The following is an 18,851-nucleotide window of genomic DNA, read 5'->3' on the forward strand; positions in this document are numbered from 1 at the left end:
TATTATAATGGTTATAGTTACTTTCTCACCATGAGCTAGAATCTACTGGTAATGAGTTAGTTATCTTCTCAACAAATTAGTCTGATATTTGTTAACCTTTACCTAAATCTGGTTTAATCGTTGGTTTAGATTTTTTTGTTGTTGTTGTTAATCTTCACCATTACTTAAAGAAGTAGTGATCTATCCTCATTCCATTCTCTACCTTCAAAGTGAAAGTTACCTTCTCTATATTTGATTCCCACATTTTTTCATTAATACTCTCATTTTCTATAGCATCTAGATCATCCACAGAGTAGATAGTTGTTCCTGAGGCCCACGTATCTAGACCTTACATTTCAGAAACATCTGTCTTGACATTCTGGATTCAACCAAAATTCACGAGTCCATTGTTGTGGATTCGTGGGACTCTCATTGGTGCACCGTACAGACAGACACTGGAGTAATAGTTGAGACCACAGCAAACCAAATGATTAGATATCCTGGAACAGATTGGTAGTGTGATGTCTGTAATGCCCCATAGAGTTCCCAAAATTGTATCAATCAATGGGGCAGATCCAGCATTTTTAAGGTATATCACCTCAAGAGATTGCAATCTTAATAAACTGACAAATCAGAAGATTTCTACATCTTTCCTTGCAGTGCAGTTGGTGGATTTGAACTGCTGATCGTCTGATTAGCAATCAAGGACTCTAGCCACTGTGTCACCAAGGCTTCTAATTGCAGCAAAGTAAGACTAATAAGAGTCATATGCACCTGTTTTGACTACTTACCCACATAGTCTTAAAATCAAAGTTAACAACCCATCTCCTATGTACCTCGTCTGGAGACTGCCCATACCTTCAAGAGGAAAAATACTATATTCCCTTTTCTCACAGTTATTGAGTTTCCAGAATAAATTAACATATTAGAATCTTAAGGAAAAAATATCTTCAGACCTCACATAGATCCCTTTATCAAACATCATGTATAAATAATGGATCATGACCAGTATTTGGAGATGCCAGTTCTCAGTTAAAATGAAAAAAAAAAAAAATTCAAATAATTATTAATGATATTGATCATATTTTATGTTTTAGCAAAATATTCAACAGACATGTTTAATATTCCTTAAGGTTTCTATTTGCTAACAAATTGTTTAACTGAGTTTGTCCCTCAATGACACCAAAACCTAATTGCAAATTGACTTACTATGGTAATTGATTATTTGGTTGGCATCAATCAGCATGTTTTTACAATTCTATTTTTTCATTTTTATATCTCTTGAATTTTGGGACCTCTGAAAATAAGATATTTCTATTTTCACAAATATAAATCTCAGATTGGTAGAATTACTAAAATAAAAAAGTTAACTATATTTGTCAGCATCATATATAGTATTTGACACTCCCACTAAATTTGCTAATATTATTAGCATACCTATGAACTGAGAAGGAATAATTTATGTATTTCCTATATCTTAAAAGGCCACCTCTCAATAACATTCTTGAAGTCTAGAGTAAATATATATATGAGACCAGTAGTAACCTTATCTTTGTCATAAGCTGCTGAATTTCCTGGTCATTGGTTCTCCTCTTATCCCTCCCACCCATTTTGGGAAGTATTGAAACCATAACATTATTATAGAAATGATTGTCCAACTCACGGATCATTAGACTTTGGAATAAGAGTGCCAAGCTCCTTGATTCTGTAATTAATATTATACCTTCTTCTTCTTTCAACTGTTAAAAAAAAGAAATATTATTGATTATTCTCATTAAAAGTACAGTTCACTTTGGTCAGCTGCAAACTTGCTTAATAATCTTCAAAACACATTCATCCAAAAAGTTCCACTTCGTCAAAAGATAGTACTCCTCAACAATAAAATAATGTCAATGTAGTCTATAAAAATGTCTAGAAATAAAAAGTCTCAATGCAGAATTAGAATTAAATGATTCACAATGTCTTTCAAAAACATTTTTATAATGCTATAATATTTAGTCATGTTATAATAAATGTGGGTTTTTTTCTGGTTTGCTCCTTATTTCACACATACACATTGTGTCAGTTCATTAGGACTGTTGTCTCTTGAGGTTATGTACCTTGTTTTACTCTTCTCACAATCTCCTCTCAAGGCCTAACACAACGTTTAGCACATAGTAGGTGTATGTGCTCCACTAGACTATGACCACCTTTAGGGCAGGGACTATTGTCTTACTCATTTCGTATTCCCATATAAACCTAATGTGTAACCAAGGTTGACAAGGATGGGCAACTGAGACATTGGCCACCTAAAATGTGGGGGATATAAAGGCATGAAGTGACTGGCTTTCAAGTTTTCAAGAGGGAGCTTAGTTTCAGAGGGTGCAGAGGAAGGTAGAATCTCCACTGATTGGTTTTCAACCTGTCTAGATAAGGTTGGTGAAAGGAGATGCGGATAAGACTCTTGTGGTTCAATAGTGAATAATTGTTATCAGGACTGATTGTGATTGTTGCAAATGTAGAGATAAACATTTTGTAACAAAAGGAGGGGAATGGTTGATCTTGCAGTCCAGGAGCAGAGGACCCTGGGACCATCAAGGAAGAAGAACAGAATGCAGGACTCTATCCAGAGAAGCAGTGATGCCAGAGATGGAGGCAGTGAAGATGAGTGGAGAGATGGAGTGACTGGGGACTCTAGACTCAAAGAGGCAGTGGGCTGTGTGCTGGCAGCCGGGGGGTGGGGGGGAGCAGGTTTGCAGGGTATTGGTTGTTTGAATGATTCCTGAGTGCTTCCATGTACATAAAAAAAAAAAAAAAACAGAGGGAATGGAAGCAAATGCTGTCGTAATTGCAATGAAATGAAATACAATGAATGTAAAGCTGATGTTCTCCCATGTAAACTATACTTAATTCACAATAAAAACTTTAAAAAAAAAAAAAAAAAAAACTAATTTGTAACACATAACCAAATAATCTAAGCGCATTGCTGTTGAGTCAGCTCTGACTCATGCTGGTGTGTCTGAAAATAGATTGCACTCCACAAGATTTTCTAGGCTATGACCTGTTGTAAGCAGTTTGCCAGGTCTTTCTTCTGAGGTACCTTTGGGTGGGTTTGAATTACCAACCATTCAGTTAGTAGTTGAGAAATTAACCATTTGTACTACTCAGGGACTCCATGTACTGTTGTTGTTAAGTGCTTTAAAATCAGTTCTAACTCAGAATGACCCTGTATAGGGTTTCTGAGGAGCAATTGGTGAGTTTGAATCACCAGGCCTGGGATTCAAACTGATGATGTAGTCCAGTGCTTATCCTACAATGCCACATTAGGATTCCACATATGTTGTTGTTGTTAAGTGCCGTGGAGATGGTTCTGACTCATAGTGACCCTGTATAGATTTTCTGAGGAGCAGCTGGTGAGCTTGAACTGCCAACCTTATGGTTCAAACTGACTTTGTAGTTCAGCACATTAACCTACAGTGCCACACCAGGACTCCTCCATGTATAGTAAGTGTAAAATAAATGCTTGATTAAATTTTAAATATACAACTTACTATTTTCAATGTTATCAGAGTAGTGGTTTTAACATTTTTCCTGCATCAAGCATATTTTGAAGGCTTTAAAAAATGATTGCTATTTCTACAAACCCAGAGTTTCTGTGGCTCTGAGATACAAGTTCAAACTCACCAGTTGAGCTGCATGACAGAAAGATGTGGCTGACTATAAAGACTGCAGCCTTGGAAACCCTTCGGGGCCATATTACTCTGTCTTACAGGTAGCTGTGAATTGGTATGGACTCACAAGCAATGGGTAGGCATTGGGACACAAGAATTTGTATTTCTAACAAATTCCCAGGTGATGTTAATGCTGCATGTCTGGGGCCCAAATTTTGGAAACTACTGATACAGATTCTTATTCAGACACTGTATTTGATGTTTGGATTCTCATGCATTGCTTATGGTAAATCTGTGCATGAAGTAAATGTTTAATAAATGCCAAACATATAAATATGTAGAGTTTCTTCTATTGACCCTTGTCCAAGACTGGTCTTCTACTCAATAGTCCCCATATCTAGAAGGAAAAGGACATATTTATAAATAATATAGTTCAAATAAATATTACGCTCCATATTTTCCAGGGAAATGAAGAAAAAGTCCATGGAGAAGAAAAATGTATGTCAAAAAATTGTAAAATATTTAAATTATACACATTTGAGAATTACTATCTGCTACTGGAAACAGGAAAAGTCATGAAAGAAAATCAATTGTCTGGGTGAACCTTCTCTACAAAGCAAATTTCCATGAATAGATTTGACCTTCAGGAATAATGTATCGGGCTTCTTCTGATATTAGAATATAATTGATTCTCAGGGGATTCCCCCCCCCCTTTTTTTTTGCCAGTCCTGTTTTGCCTGTTGATGTGATTTAAGAAAACAACTAAATTACACCACATTACAAAATTGAAAAGGAAAAAAGAAAAGAAAAGGAGGGGGACTAAAGCTCCTAGAAACATACCAATATAGATATCTATATATTTTATCATATGAATTTATTAATGATTCTTATGTTCACCATACTTACACATATCAGACAAAGAAAATGAAGAAGAGCTATGATGAACAGTTCATAAGCAATTTTATCTCAAAATAAAATAGAGGATTGATCTAGTCCTTTGATGTACCTTCAAAATATATATTTAAATTCACCTTATGCCTACTCAACTGTTTTTAAACTGTACACTATAAAGGTTGCTATTGTTGTTGTTAAGATGCCACTGAGTTGATTTTGACTCATAGCAAACCATGTGACAGATAACTTTCCCATAGGGTTTCATAGGCTATAATCTTTACAGTATGGTAGCGTAGTGCATTACAAACTTGGCTGCTAATTTGCCAGTCACTCCACAGGAAAAAAAGATAAGGCTTTCTGCTCTCATAAAGAGTTATAGCCTCAGAAACCCTATACAGTACAGGTGCGGAAACTTTTTTCTGCCAGTGTCATTTGGGTATTTTAACATGATTCACGAGTCATACAAAACTATCAACTTAAAAGTTAACCTGCTATATCTGGTCAAGGACTTCTGGTGTGGCACTGTAGGATCAATACTGAACTGTGAACCACAAAGGTCATCTCTTGGTTATATGGGAACACGTTTCCAGCATATAAAGTTTCCACAGGGCAAGGCAACACAATTCCCCAGTTAGGGTTACTTGCACGAGAAATTCTCTGTCCAAACACCTGGAACCCACTGTCAGAGCCTATGCAGGCTGCTTCCCCAGACCCAGCTTCTTGAGGATGGACCAGGACACACGATGTAGCTACGGGGCTATTTTCTGCAGGGGTGTGGATGGACCTTGGATGTGCAAGATGTGGCACTCACACATACTCAAGGAGGCCACTTGTAGTGCAGAATATAATAAGGGTGGGGAGAGAAGAAGGCCAACCTACCCTACCCAGAACTCAGAGAACTCAGAGAATCCAAGAATTCTAAAGGAGTTGTTATTGTTAATTGCCCTGGTGTGGATTCTGATTCATGAAAATCTATAAGTGTGCAATTACTAGCTGACAGATTGGTGGTTCCAACCCATCCAATACTGCCTAGTTAGACAGACATGGGAATTTACTTCTGAAAGTATTGGAAACTGTATGGTGTAGTTCTACTGCTCATTCATGAGGTCATCATGAGTTTGCAAGGACGTGCTAAATTTAGCACTTTTAAAAATGTATGTCTTCATTTTTCTACATTTTGTACTCTAGTCACAATTCTCACAAATTTTAGGGGTGTGCCTATATTTAAAATATATCAATGTAAGTAAAACTATATTGCTATTAGGCTTCTGGACTCCTGGTATGGTGCTGTAGGATAAGCACTAGACTGTGAACTACAAGGCTGGTGATTCAAGCCCACCAACTGCTCCTCAAAAACCCTTTATAGGGTCGATATGAGTCGGAACCAACTCAATGGAACTAACAAAAACACTTGAATTCCAGTTTATATATGCATGGTTTTAGTCCTTTTAAAAAAAAACGTTCAATCCAAACAGTGACTTCTCAGGGGATCTACTGGACTCGTTAAATACGAGGCAGAAAAGTCAGCTCAAAAAGTTACGGCAGCTGTTTTTTTTTTTTGTTTTTTTGTGTGTTTTTTTTAATTCAAATGGGTAGTCGAGAGATTTTCTCAGAGGACATAGAATGGTCATGAGGATTTATGAAGAAACTTAGAGAAAATTGAAATACATAGATGAGAAAAGGTCAGGAAAGTTGCAACAGGGTTTTTGTTTTGTTTTGTTTTGTTTTGTTTTCATCACAACAGTGCACCTGTTGATTCTTTGTGGGTAGCAAAGAACTTCTCATGGTAATTTTGTTGGGAAGCTTTACAAGAATTCCTTTAAAATGTCAAAACTGGAAAAAATCAAGGAGCTCAGAATCCTCCAGTGAAGGGTTAGGAAGATGGAAATAACTCCTTCAGAAGTGTATAGACCAAGAGGAACGAGAAGTTGAGAAACAATCACTTCACATTTTGATATTTTTATTTAATAAAGATGGCTATGATTTTGTAGCACTACTTTTTGACCTATCTTCATCTATACATTGTATTTGTACTTATAGTATTTATATTAAATTGTATTCATATTTTAAATATACTTAAAATGTATGATAATTATACTTACAATTCTTGACATTTCCCTCCAAAGTACATGATTCAGCACAGGGATCCAATTAGAAAACACTTTGAAAATGGACATATCAAACACCTTTCTTACTTACTCTATATTAAATACCACACAAGGTGCTGTCGAATCAATTCTGACTCATGGTAATCCCATGTGTGTTGGAGAAGAACTGTACTCCATAAACTATATGATGCTGAATTTTCACAAGTAGATTGACAAGGCTTTTCTTCTGAGGAACCTCTAAATGGACTTAAACTTTCAGCCCTTCAGTTAACAGAACATGTTACCCATTTGCACCACCCACAGACTTCACTCCACCTTAAATAGTATACTATTTCAGCTGAAGATGAGCAGGAGGGAAGATAAGAGCAAGGAAATTAAGTTTAGGAGGTACAGAATTTATAAAGAAGCTGATCGTTCCTTGATGCAGTAATTCCTTCTATCAACTAAGAATTCTCCTCACTCATCTCCTATTTGTCTCATAATCTAGACCAAAATTGATTTGGTTTGCCTCTACAGGCTATAAAATTAGACAGTTTTTTTTGTTGTTTTTTGCTTTTTTCTTCAAAAGTACCCAGGATTCCTTTCTTCTCAGTAAGTAAACTGATTATTCAGAGACATAGGTAAGAGCATTACAAACAGGTGCAGGTTTCAGAAGTACATTTCAAATCAATTTAAGTTAATCACATGTACGTAGGGAGCGCAGTGGCTTCTGATGTAAGCCCTGGACTCTGAACTACAAGGTTCGCGGTTCTATCTGCTCCTTGGGAGAAAGATGAGGCTTTCTGCTTCGTTGAGATTTAAAGCCTTGAAATCCTCTACAGGTCGCTAATGAGTCGGAACCGATTCCGGAGCACTTAACAACAACAATTACATGTAAGAAAACGATGGTTTGTTGTAGGGCTTTAACGCTTTTGTTTATTTTGATCTTTTCTCGAGTTTTTCTTTGGTTCTCAGAACAAGTAGACTTCACACCCAATTCCTACATTTCACTTGACATAGTGAAACAGTTGAGACATGACCTAGGACTCTACAGCTCAGCCTTGGCCCTAAAATGTTTCCCTTGCCAGCATTCTTCCATCTCAGGTGATCTGTTATCAGAGTCAAATTGACCCCCAGGGAACCACTGGAGCTATTTTCCCCACCCAGAGGCATAATTAAGCACTCCAGCAAAAGCAGTACCTTTCAGATTGGGGTGGAGGTGCGGACTAATACACAAAAATGAGAACCTGGACTTTTGTGTCTTGCAATTTAAATGTATATCTTCTGAAGTCACTTTTATGTCTTTAACCTTCTAAGTCAAGGAGTCACAAGAGAGTTCAAACATAACCAAATGCATTCAGCTCCCTCACCAACAGTCTTTTTGAAAAATGAGTAAACAAGAAGAGAAATCAAGATGTTTCACTTCATGAAAATATATAGCCCTTCTGTAAGTTTGCATTGTTTAAATCTCCCAAAGTAGCCCATTTTATTATCATATACAACAATTTCATGGTTATCTGACTTCAAAATGCTTATGGATTGATCACAAGAGGCCACAGGTTTTTAATCTACACACATTCCCCCTGCATTACTCAATTTTATTTGGAAAAATTCCATATACTCACTGAGGTTGTGGTTATCTTTTTTTTGCCTCTCCTTTGCCAAAGCTCGAGTATCAGTTTCTGATCAAAAGAAAAATAATTCACAGTCTTTAGCTATACCTTAAATCCCTCCCAGTCAGCATCATCCAGGAAAAACTAAGTGAAAAGACAAATTTACTTACTCTAAAATATTTTAATAAATGTTCTACACAAATATTTGAAAATTTGGAAAAGAACACTCTTTAGTCGGGCACAGTGATAAAACCTTTAAACTCCAGAGTCAGTAAAACATGCATTTGTGTCCTGGCCTGCCATTCAATAGCCTTGGGATGTATTACCTAACTTCTCTGTGACTCAAATTTCTAATATGAAAAAGAGAATGATAGAATTTTTGTAACAATTAAAAGAGACACAATCTATAGCAAATATTAAACTGTGACACTTTGGGATAAAACACAGGACTGCAGTTCAGTTTGAATCACAACATCAGTGGTTCAAACTCACCAACCACTCCTTGGAAACTCTATACAGGGTCACTATGAGTTGGAACCAACTCCAAGACACTTAACAACAACATCATAGCGTATTATTATTAGTTTCAGAATTTGAGATTCAGAAATAAGTGATTCCCCCCTAAATTCTTCAATAGTTTCATTTTGATCTCAAACATTAGAATGTAGTTTTCTATATTCTAAGAGTTCTCATATACTCATCAGGCAACCCTATACTTCTTCCCAATCAATTGTACTTCACTATGTGTTGCTGGTGTTTGGATAGCTGCCTCCAAGATTGCCCACAATAATTCTCACCTCATGCTCTTCACACCATTGGTAATTCCCCCCCACATTGAATAGGGTTGGCCTGTGGAACCAATAGAATACTGTGGAAATGACTAGTGTGGCTCCCAACCGGAAGTTATAAGAGACTTCCCAGCTTTATCTTTGCTGTCTCTTGGATCAATAGATATCATGTTATGAGGGTGTTCAAAGAGCCCGATAAAGAGTTCCAAGATTAAGGAACTGAGATTGCTTGCCAAGAACAAACATTTACTTTCCAAGACTGTTAGTAAGCCACCTTGAAGGTACATCCTCCAGCCCCAGTCAAGCCATCAGATGGTTGTATCTCTGGCTGATGACTTTACTGCAACCTCATGAGAGACTTTGATTCAGAATTTAGTCAGCTAAGTCACTCCTGGATTTCTGACCCACAAAGACTGTCAGAAAAACTAAAAGTTTATTATTTCAAGGTGCTAAGTTGTGAGATAATTAGTTATACGACAATTCTTAGAATTATAACTTTAAAAAAATTGGTAATCCTGGAATACATCTTACTTCCACATGTTTATTTTATACAATATATTTTAGTCTGAATAGTTTTTAATCTAAATAATGTTCGTATTTTTAATTGTATAAAAACCAGGTCAAACTAAAATTTGTTTTGGAAATTTCAATTGATTTTGTTTTAATATTATGATAGAACTACACTGGACTAGTAAATCAGGAAACCTGCACTTTTATCCAGTTCTGTCTCTAACCTGCTGTGTGAGTTTTTAACTTCTTTGATCTTTGATTTCCTAATCTATACCATGTCCCTATAAGGAGCTCTGGTAGTGTAGTGGTTAGGAGTTGGGCTGCTAACTTCAACGTCAGCAGTTCAAAACTACCAGTTGTTCCACGGGAGAAAGATGAGGCTTTCTGCTCCTGTAAAGATTTACAGTCTTGGAAACCCTATCTGGAGTTGCTATGAGTCAGAACTGACTTCACAGCGTACAACCACCACTACCACCACCATGTCCTTATAATTCCTTGATTTTTAATAAATTTTAAGCAAACTATTTGGAATCAAGGGGAATCCTCCTTGACTCAGTTACATACTCTGTTATGAATTCAAGCTAAAAATGAACAAATTAATCAATCGTTAATTTTTATCAAATTTTACATAAAAATAATTTTGTCCTTATTTGATCCATAATTTCACAACCATGCTAATAAAATTGAATCTATTCAATAGCAAACCAAACCTATTTTAAATGAAGGATTTATTCAAACTGTCATACAGCCTGAGAGTGTGGTGGTTCTGTAGGATAAACACTGAATTGCGAACCATGAGGTGGGCAGTTCAAGCCCAGCTACTTAGCAGAAGAAAGATGAGACTTGCTGCTCCTGCAATGTTATTTACAGCCATGGAAACCCTATACGAGTCAGAACCAACTTGATGGCACTTAACAACAACAATAACAAATCATAGAGCCTAAGTGTATATTTTCCAATTCTTAAAATAATGAAAAAATTAACTTAAATCACAAGTTAATTAATTTGCTTTTTGGTTGTTATAAAAAATTTATTTTCCCTCTAAATGTCTCCTTATATATTTCAATAATATATAAAGATACCTTGGGTTGATAATATATTGCCACTCATATCCTATATTGTGGATTTAAAAAGAAAAAAAGACTAGCAACATTACCTGTAACTTCTCTTTTCATTGGTAGACTATTTGGACAGGAAGCACTTGTAAGTCCCATATTAGCTGGTGAAATCCCCTGCTCACCACTATATGCATCCAGAATACTTCCAGATAACTTGAGAGGAAATAGGAAGAAAGGCTTAATTAAACCTCCTGTACATATTGGTCTATTTAATATTAATCATAAATTTTCCATCTAAACCTTCACTCTGTCAAATAATTTGTAATGTATAGAATTGTAATATTTCAAGGAAGTGGGTATGCATTGACTATATTAAAATACATTATGGAATTCTTATGGAGCCGATATTTTGAATAGAGCTATTTGTATTTAAGCAAAAGGATCAATTAAGAAGGAAATTTTTGATCAATATTTACCAAGTTATGAACATTTGATCCAGTGTTTGATTATTAAGAGAATACAATTCACATAGCCAACATTTGATTATTAAGTGAATACAATTAAAATTATTATTTTGGAAAAAACTCAAAGCCCACTGCATACCACAAATTAGATATGATGGTTGAGCATTTTGGAAGCATTCTTAATATCATCACTGCTATCAGAAATTCAGTCAAGATATTTTTATACAGTTTATTAAGAGAAAAACTTCTTATTCCAGGATGTCATATTTTTCCCTCTGTATGTTTATTGTTCTAGACTGTTATAAGTATCCCAGCTTGTAAACAAAAGTTTTCTAAAATTACTACTGCCTCTAGTGGTTATAGGGTACATTCAAATCTAGCAGCCCTGCAATTCTTAGTGTACTTCTTGGGAAGAAGTTTTCAGAAAGCTAAGATGCATTAAACACAACTCAAAATTGTATCAGTCATTATTCAAAATGGCTACTCATTTTGATCACCCAGGAAAATCAACCTTAAATAATATTCATAATGCAGCCTAATATTCTTTATTGTAGAACAGCTAGATTATAAGATGTAAGATTTGGAAATTTGAAGTAGGTCCAGTCTTATTATCATTATTCCATTTCTGATCAGATAAACCAAGAACTGAATAAATAGCAACTCTTTCTCTCTGTGACAAGAAGGAACAATCCATACAATCAAACAAAATTATTAAAGAAAATCTAACTCAACATTCTTACTTCATGTGAAATTTCAATTCAAACTGAAAAAAAAAGTTTGACACTTACAAAATAAATTGAAAATAAATGTGAAGAAAAGTCATATTAAGACCTGGACTAGTTTCTAACATCAAAAGCCATGACACTTTATGTTGTTGTTAAGTGCCGTCAAGTCAGTTCTGACCCATAGCGACCCTGTACAGGGTTTCCAAGGCTGTAAAATTTTACGGGAGCAGAAAGCCTCATCTTTCTCGTGCAGAGCGGCTGGTAGTTTCGAACAGCTGACCTCAAGGTTCACAGTCCATTTCATAACCAGTATTAAATCATTTGTTTTGTTACATGTCATCAAGTCAGTTCCAACTCATAGCAATATGGTATAGGGTTTCCAAGGACCAGATGGTGAGCCTGAGCCATCGACCTTGCAGTTCAAACCAACCTGGCAGTCCAGTACATTAACCAACAGAGTCATACCAGAACTCCAGCTAACACATCAATCAGTCTATATACTAATGAAGGCTATTACTGATTGCATTCTGATTTACATTTATATAAACTAAAGCTGAGACAACCTAATATAGTCAATAATAAAACAATCCCATGTATCAATTATTTTATTACTGGCTATTATTAGGATGCCTCAACTTTAGTTTATATATATGTACTGGTGTGAAATGTATTTTTAGTGTATGGATCTTAGAAGAGAGCTACTTAAGTGAAGCACATATTCCTTCTTAATTTCCTCCTCAGCAAATAAGACCAAAGTTCATCTAACCTGGAGAGATAATACATGTGAGTATCAGAAAAGTACAACTAGGAAGAAATCAAGAAAGCAGATATTTCCTTAAAATGTGAGTCATCTAGTCATAGATTTTTCAAGTAAAAAGTTTCCTAGAGTATTTTTGCAAAGCCTATTGGTTATGAGTTAAGGCAACACCAAGCTGAATTGTACTTTCCACTGTGCCTTTGAGAAATATAATGGGTGCACTGAACAAAAAGACGGGGACTGAGGGGAAGACATTAGGGAAAGGGCACATTTCCGCTGAAGAGTTTGAAGTCAGATGGATTTCAATGCAGAAGTGGCAAATTGCAGAAATGTTAAAGAAGAAAAGGAGCCATCTTACATACAGACTGCAACAATAAAGAGATAGGTTCTTAACTATAGCTCTTTGCTAAGTCCATAGTCCCTGGTCATACTATAGTCAATGTGTTATTCTTTAGAAATGCGGCTGAAATTCTGATAATGAATCTAATCTTACTTAACTACAGCTAGATGACATCTTCCTCGAACCTTGGTTATTGTCTAATGCTTGCCCTAAACCTCAATGATTAATATCCTATTTCATTTTATGCTATAGATACTGCTCTGTTTTATGTAAATGGATAATCACTTTTTGCATATGATTAGACAATTAGTTTCTGTTTCAAAGTACACAATACCCTTCATGCAACCTAATGTGTCTTTTTTTTTTATTAATTAAATGATCTAAAGCAAAGTAATACTAAAAATTTAAAGCATACATATGTGTCCAAAAGGGCTAACAAAGCAAAATGGTATCTACTTTAGTCAAAGTATTTTACTTAGTATATATTTCAGAAACCATAACTTTATTTTGAAGATTAGTTAGCCACTCTGATACACAAGTTATAGATAAATATTTGCTATTCTGCTTAAATAAAACAAGATGTAGGTTGTTCCTTCAGCAAAGCAAAATTTTTTGACATAATGGTATGGAAACTTACTTAATAGCAACATAACAACAAACTTTTAAAGATATATACAAAATATTTATATATCTTAAAAAGTTTGTTGAGAACTCCAATGTTTCTCAAACTTACAAGATACATTAAAAGCATTTCTAAAAAACTTCCAACAATGTAGAAAATCTTCCTCTATCAGACTGTGTAAGTAGAAACAATCCAGTCTTAATCTAAGCAGCTGCTATAAAATGAGGAGTGACTGACAGCAAGTTCCCTGGGGTCTGAGGTACCCCACTCTAGTGGGCATTCAGGCTTCTTCTACTGAGTCATTAGGATTATTGCTGATGTTGTTAAGTGCCATCAAGTAAGTTCCAACTCATAGCAACCCTGGATAGGGTTTCCGAAGAGCAGTTAGTAGGTTTCAACTGCTGACCTTGTGGTTTGAAGTCCAGTGCTGATCCTACAGTGCCACACCAGGAGTTCTGTAATGGTAGCCATTATATCCTGAAGAAAATGAGCTCATAGACAAAAATAACAAGACATCTGATAAAAATAACTTTTAAAATGTGAACAATATACAGTGTTAGAAATAACATCAAAAGCAAAATAAATAAATAAGTAAAAAGATGCAATCTAGCTTCTTAAAGTAGCCTAATAGAGCTTCTAGAAGACATAAGGGGAGGTGTTTTCAAATAAGAAACAAGAAGGGATAAACATAAATATAAATGAGCAGAAATAATGATGTGAAGTGTATAATACTTAAGGAAAGTAGAACTACAGAATGAATCCACTGAACAAAGAATCAGTGAATTTTAACACCAGATTAAAGTAATCTCTCAGGAGGATAAAGAGAACATATTAATGAAAATTTAATCAATATGAAATATAGAATTAAAAGGAATAAAATACAGATAATTAAGGAGCTCTGGTAGCATAGTGGTTACAAATCGGGCTGCGAACCTTAAGGCCAGCGGTTCGAAACTATGAGCCGCTCTGCGGGAGAAAGATGAAGCTTTCTACTCTGTAAAGATTTACACCCTCGGAAACCCTGACCCTCGGAAACCCTGTACAAGGTCACTATGGGTCAGAACTGACTCGACGGCACTTAACAACAACAACAATAAAAGCTTTAAAGAGGAATAAAAAATCAATGTGGAAAGGATAAAAGGGTTTTAAATATTTTTCCAGAAGTTACATTAAATAAAAAATCAAAGTATTTATTTTATTTATCTTGATCCTATCTATTTTTATTTAAAAATTAAAACTTCTATAGAATGACCAAGAGGAAAAAAAAAAGACCTACACTCAAAAACCCACTATAGTGAAATTTATGAATAACATTAGCAAAGAGAAAAATATAAAAGTCTGACGAGAGAAAGAGAAGATTATGAACAAATAAACAAGAATCATTCTAATATAACATTTTCCATTTGGTATGGCACTGCGGGTTAATGCACTGGACTGCAAGGTCAGTTTCTATTACAAGGTTGGTGGTTCAAGATCACCAGCTGCTCCTTGGAAACACTATTTAGGGTCGCTATGAGTCAGAACTGACAGTAAGGCACTTAACAACAATTTGGTCCAAAGAAGAAAATGAATCAGTATTTCAAAAATATTGAAAGAAAAGAACTTAAAACCAGAGTTTTATATCCAGCTCAAATGTCATTCACATATGAGACCATTATAAACTATTCTCAGGGGTAAAATGCTTAAGTAGGCTTACTGCACAAAGATGAACATTAAAAACCATTTTAGATGAAGTATCTAAACAGGGGGAGTGATTTAAAGGAGCTGTTTCAAGGTAAACGTAATAAAATAATTTGTTAGAGTAGATGTATTTTTAAAAAGAAGCCATCAATCAAAGATAAAAAAAAGTGACTATAAAACAGAATATATGGTCAAGTGCCGTCGAGTTGATTCTGGCCCCTAGAGACCCTTTACAGGGTTTCCAAGGAGCGGCTCATGAGCTTGAACCACTGACGTTGCAGTTCAAATGACTTTACAGTCTGACGCATTAGCCCACAGTCTCACACCAGGACTCCACTGAAAACTCAGTATACAGTCTAGAAAATATCAGCATGATGAATGGGGACAACAGGGAGACAAAAGGATGTAAAATTATTAAGAAAGCATTAATGAAAAACATAGGGGAAAATGGGTAACTCTGAAATAATAAATTAAGATGATACAAGCAGGAGAAATTTAGCAATAATTACAATATGAATCTATCAAATTCCCCAGTTAAAAACTTAACAGATGGAGTTAAAAGACAATATTCAAGACATATGTAGCTTACAAAGGAGCTCAGGTAGCGGTAGTATAGTGGTTACAAGTCGGGCTGCTAACTTCAAGGTCAGTAGTTCAAAACTGCCAGCCATTCCACAGGAGAAAGATGAGCTCTCTGCTCCCGTAGAGATTTATAGCCTTGGAAACCCTGTACAGTGTCACTGTGAGTCAGAACTGACTCCACGGCACACCACCACCACCACCACCACATGTAGCTTACAAGAGACACAAGGCCCAGCAAAAGGAAACCCAAAGGCTGAAAATTAAAGGATGAAGATAAGATATAGCCACTGAATGAGAGACATAGAAAAACTGATACAGATGTGCTAGTATCAGAGGAAATAAGCTTTAAAATTCAAAGCATTAGAAAAGAACCACTGTTAATAATGAAAAGTTTTATTTTCCAAGAAGCTATAGCAATTATAAGAATGCATGCAACTAATACACATTCTCAAAATATAGAAGGCAAAATTTTAAAGAACTCTAAAAACATGAATAAATCCACCATTATCATGGAAGATTTCAACACATTTCTCCTGACTTAAAAAGAAAGGAAAAGGGGGCTATAAAGGCACGAAGTCACTGGCTTACAAGTTTTCAAGAGGGAGTAGAGGGTGCGGAGGAAGGTAGACTCTTCACTGAGTGGTTTTCAACCTGTCTAGACGGGGCTGGTGAAAGGAGATGAGGATAAGACTCTTGTGGTTCAATAGTGAGTAATTGTTATCAGGACTGATTGCAATTGTTGCAAATGTAAATGTTTTGTAACAAAAAGGGGAGTGGTTGATCTTTCAGTCCAGGATCAGAGGATCCTGAAAACATAAAGGGAGAAGAGTGGGAATGGAGTGTGTGATGCCTGAGATGGAGGCAGAGAAGATGACGTGGAGAGATGGAGCGGCTGGGGAACTCTAGACTCATGAAGGGAGAGGGCTTGTGTGCTGGAGGCCAGGAGGCAGGCTTGCAGGGTATGCCCTTTGGATGTTTGAATAATTATATATTCCTGAGTGTTTTGATGTACATCCAAAAGCAAAAAAATACAGAAGAAATAGAAGCAAACACTGTTGAATGAATGATGGAGGGGATCGTAATAATTTCAATAAAACGAAATATGATAGGATGAGTGTAAAGCTGATGTTCTCTCATGTAAACTATCACTCAATTCACAATAGAAACAAACAAAAAAGTGTGTCAGAAAAATTTCAAAATAAACTGCTTTATGGGTGTTTATTACATGCCAGGTATTAAGCTAAGTGTGTTTCATAATAATAGCTTAAATATCAAAGATCAGTTTAAGTTTGGCAGCCACTCTCACACTGTCCTTCATGACAGCCTGGGTTTTTCTGCTCTTCATCAAAACACTTTAAGACTAATAAACTTTGCCACACATTTTCAAATTTAATTTATTTTTATTGTTTTAGCCCTGTTTATGGGCTCCTGGTGTGGTAAAGTCAGATCAGCACTGGACTGTGAATCACAAAGTTGACAGTTCAAACCCACCAGCTGTTCCTTGGAAACCATATAAAGGGTTGTTAAGAGTTGGAACTGATGGATAGCATTTATCAACAACAGCCCACTTTATATTCACTCAGCAAGAGAAATGGTACCAAAGTAGAGTGTTAGCTTGTTGTTGTTGTTGTCAACTGCCCATAGCGACCCTGTATAGGGTTTCCAAGGAGCAGCTGGTGAGCTTGAACTACCGGCCTTACAGTTCAAATGGCTTTAGTATAGATATGCTCACATCAATTGATTATTGAACTGTAACAGTTTTCTCTGTATATGTATATGTAGTTATTGTTGTTGTTGTTAAGTGCCGCCAAGTCGATTCTGACCCATAGCAACCCTTTATAGGGTTTCCACAGAGCAGCTGGTGAGCTTGAACCACCGACCTTGCAGTTCAAACGACTTTGCAGTCTGGCGCATCAACCCACAGCGCCACACCAGGACTCCATATTGTTGTTAAGTACCATCAAATCATTTTCAACTCATAGTGACCTTGTATAGGGTTTCCAAGGAGCTGATGAGTTTGAACCACTGACTTTGTGACCTAGTGATTTATCTTACAGTGCCACACCATGACTCTCTCTCTACATAGATGTGTGTGTGTGTGTATGTGTGTGTATAAGGGGCTCTGGTAGTGTAGTGACTCATGGTTATGAGTTGGGCTACTAACCTCAAGGTTACCAGTTTGAAACTACTAGTTGTTCCACAGGAAAAAGATGAGGCTTTCTGCTCCTGTAAAGATTTAAAACCTTGGAAACCTTATGCAGGGTCGATATGAGCTGGAACTGACTCCATAGCACACAATAACCACCATATATATGTGTGTGTGTGTGTTTATATGTATGTGTGCGTGTGCATATATATGGAGCTCTGGTAGTATAGTGGTTACAAATCGGGCTGCGAACCACAAGGTCAGTAGTTCGAAAATACCAGCTGTTCTGCAGGAGAAAGATGAGGCTTTCTGCTCCCATAAAGATTTATAGCCTCAGAAACCCTGTACAGGATCGTTATGAGTCAGAACTGACTCCACAGCAAAAAAACCACCATATATATGATGGTGGTGGTTGTGTGTCATGGAGTCAGTTCCAACTCATAGTGACACTACATAGGGTTTTTGAGGCTATAAATCTTACGGGGGCAGAAAGCCTTATCATATATATATGTTGTTAAGTGTCATCAAGTCAGTTCTGACTCACGGTGACCCTGTATAGGGTTTCCAAGGAGTGACTGGTGAGCTTGAACAGCCAACTTGTGGTTCAAGCCGATCTTGCAGTCCAGTGCATTAGCCTGCAGCATCACACCAGGATCTATATATATATATATATCTATAAAGATAATGGAAGCTCCCATATAGGAGCTTCAAAAAGATTATGGAAAATTTTACTGTCCTTTAGTTTCATTTTTCCATAAAATTTTTGATGTCCACTTGTGTGTGTTTGTATATTGCTGTTGTTGTCAAGTGCTGTGCAGTCAATTCTGACTCATATTGACCCTGTATAGGGTTTTGGAGGAACAGCTTTTTGTTGTGAACTGCTGACCTTGGATTCGGCAGTCCATTGTTTACCCTACAGCACCACACTAGGACTCCATATAACCTTGAAATTCCTT

The 18,851-nt window shown here is 36.2% G+C and overlaps 1 protein-coding gene across 2 annotated transcripts in view; it reads right to left on the reverse strand.

The window, feature by feature from the left end:
* Positions 1-18,851, reverse strand: part of TFEC (transcription factor EC) — a 67,638-nt gene that overhangs the window by 6,384 nt on the left and 42,403 nt on the right. For both annotated transcript variants that reach the window (XM_006859306.1, XM_006859307.1), the window contains exons 2-4: positions 10,678-10,792; positions 8,236-8,292; positions 1,643-1,718 (exon numbers count right to left, since the gene is read on the reverse strand). In XM_006859306.1, coding sequence (XP_006859368.1) covers positions 1,643-1,718; positions 8,236-8,292; positions 10,678-10,792 — 248 coding nt within the window. The remainder of the gene's footprint in view (positions 1-1,642; positions 1,719-8,235; positions 8,293-10,677; positions 10,793-18,851) is intronic.

This window comes from Chrysochloris asiatica, unplaced genomic scaffold (genome assembly GCF_000296735.1).
Source record: "Chrysochloris asiatica unplaced genomic scaffold, ChrAsi1.0 scaffold00032, whole genome shotgun sequence".
NCBI classification, from domain to species: Eukaryota; Metazoa; Chordata; class Mammalia; order Afrosoricida; family Chrysochloridae; genus Chrysochloris; species Chrysochloris asiatica.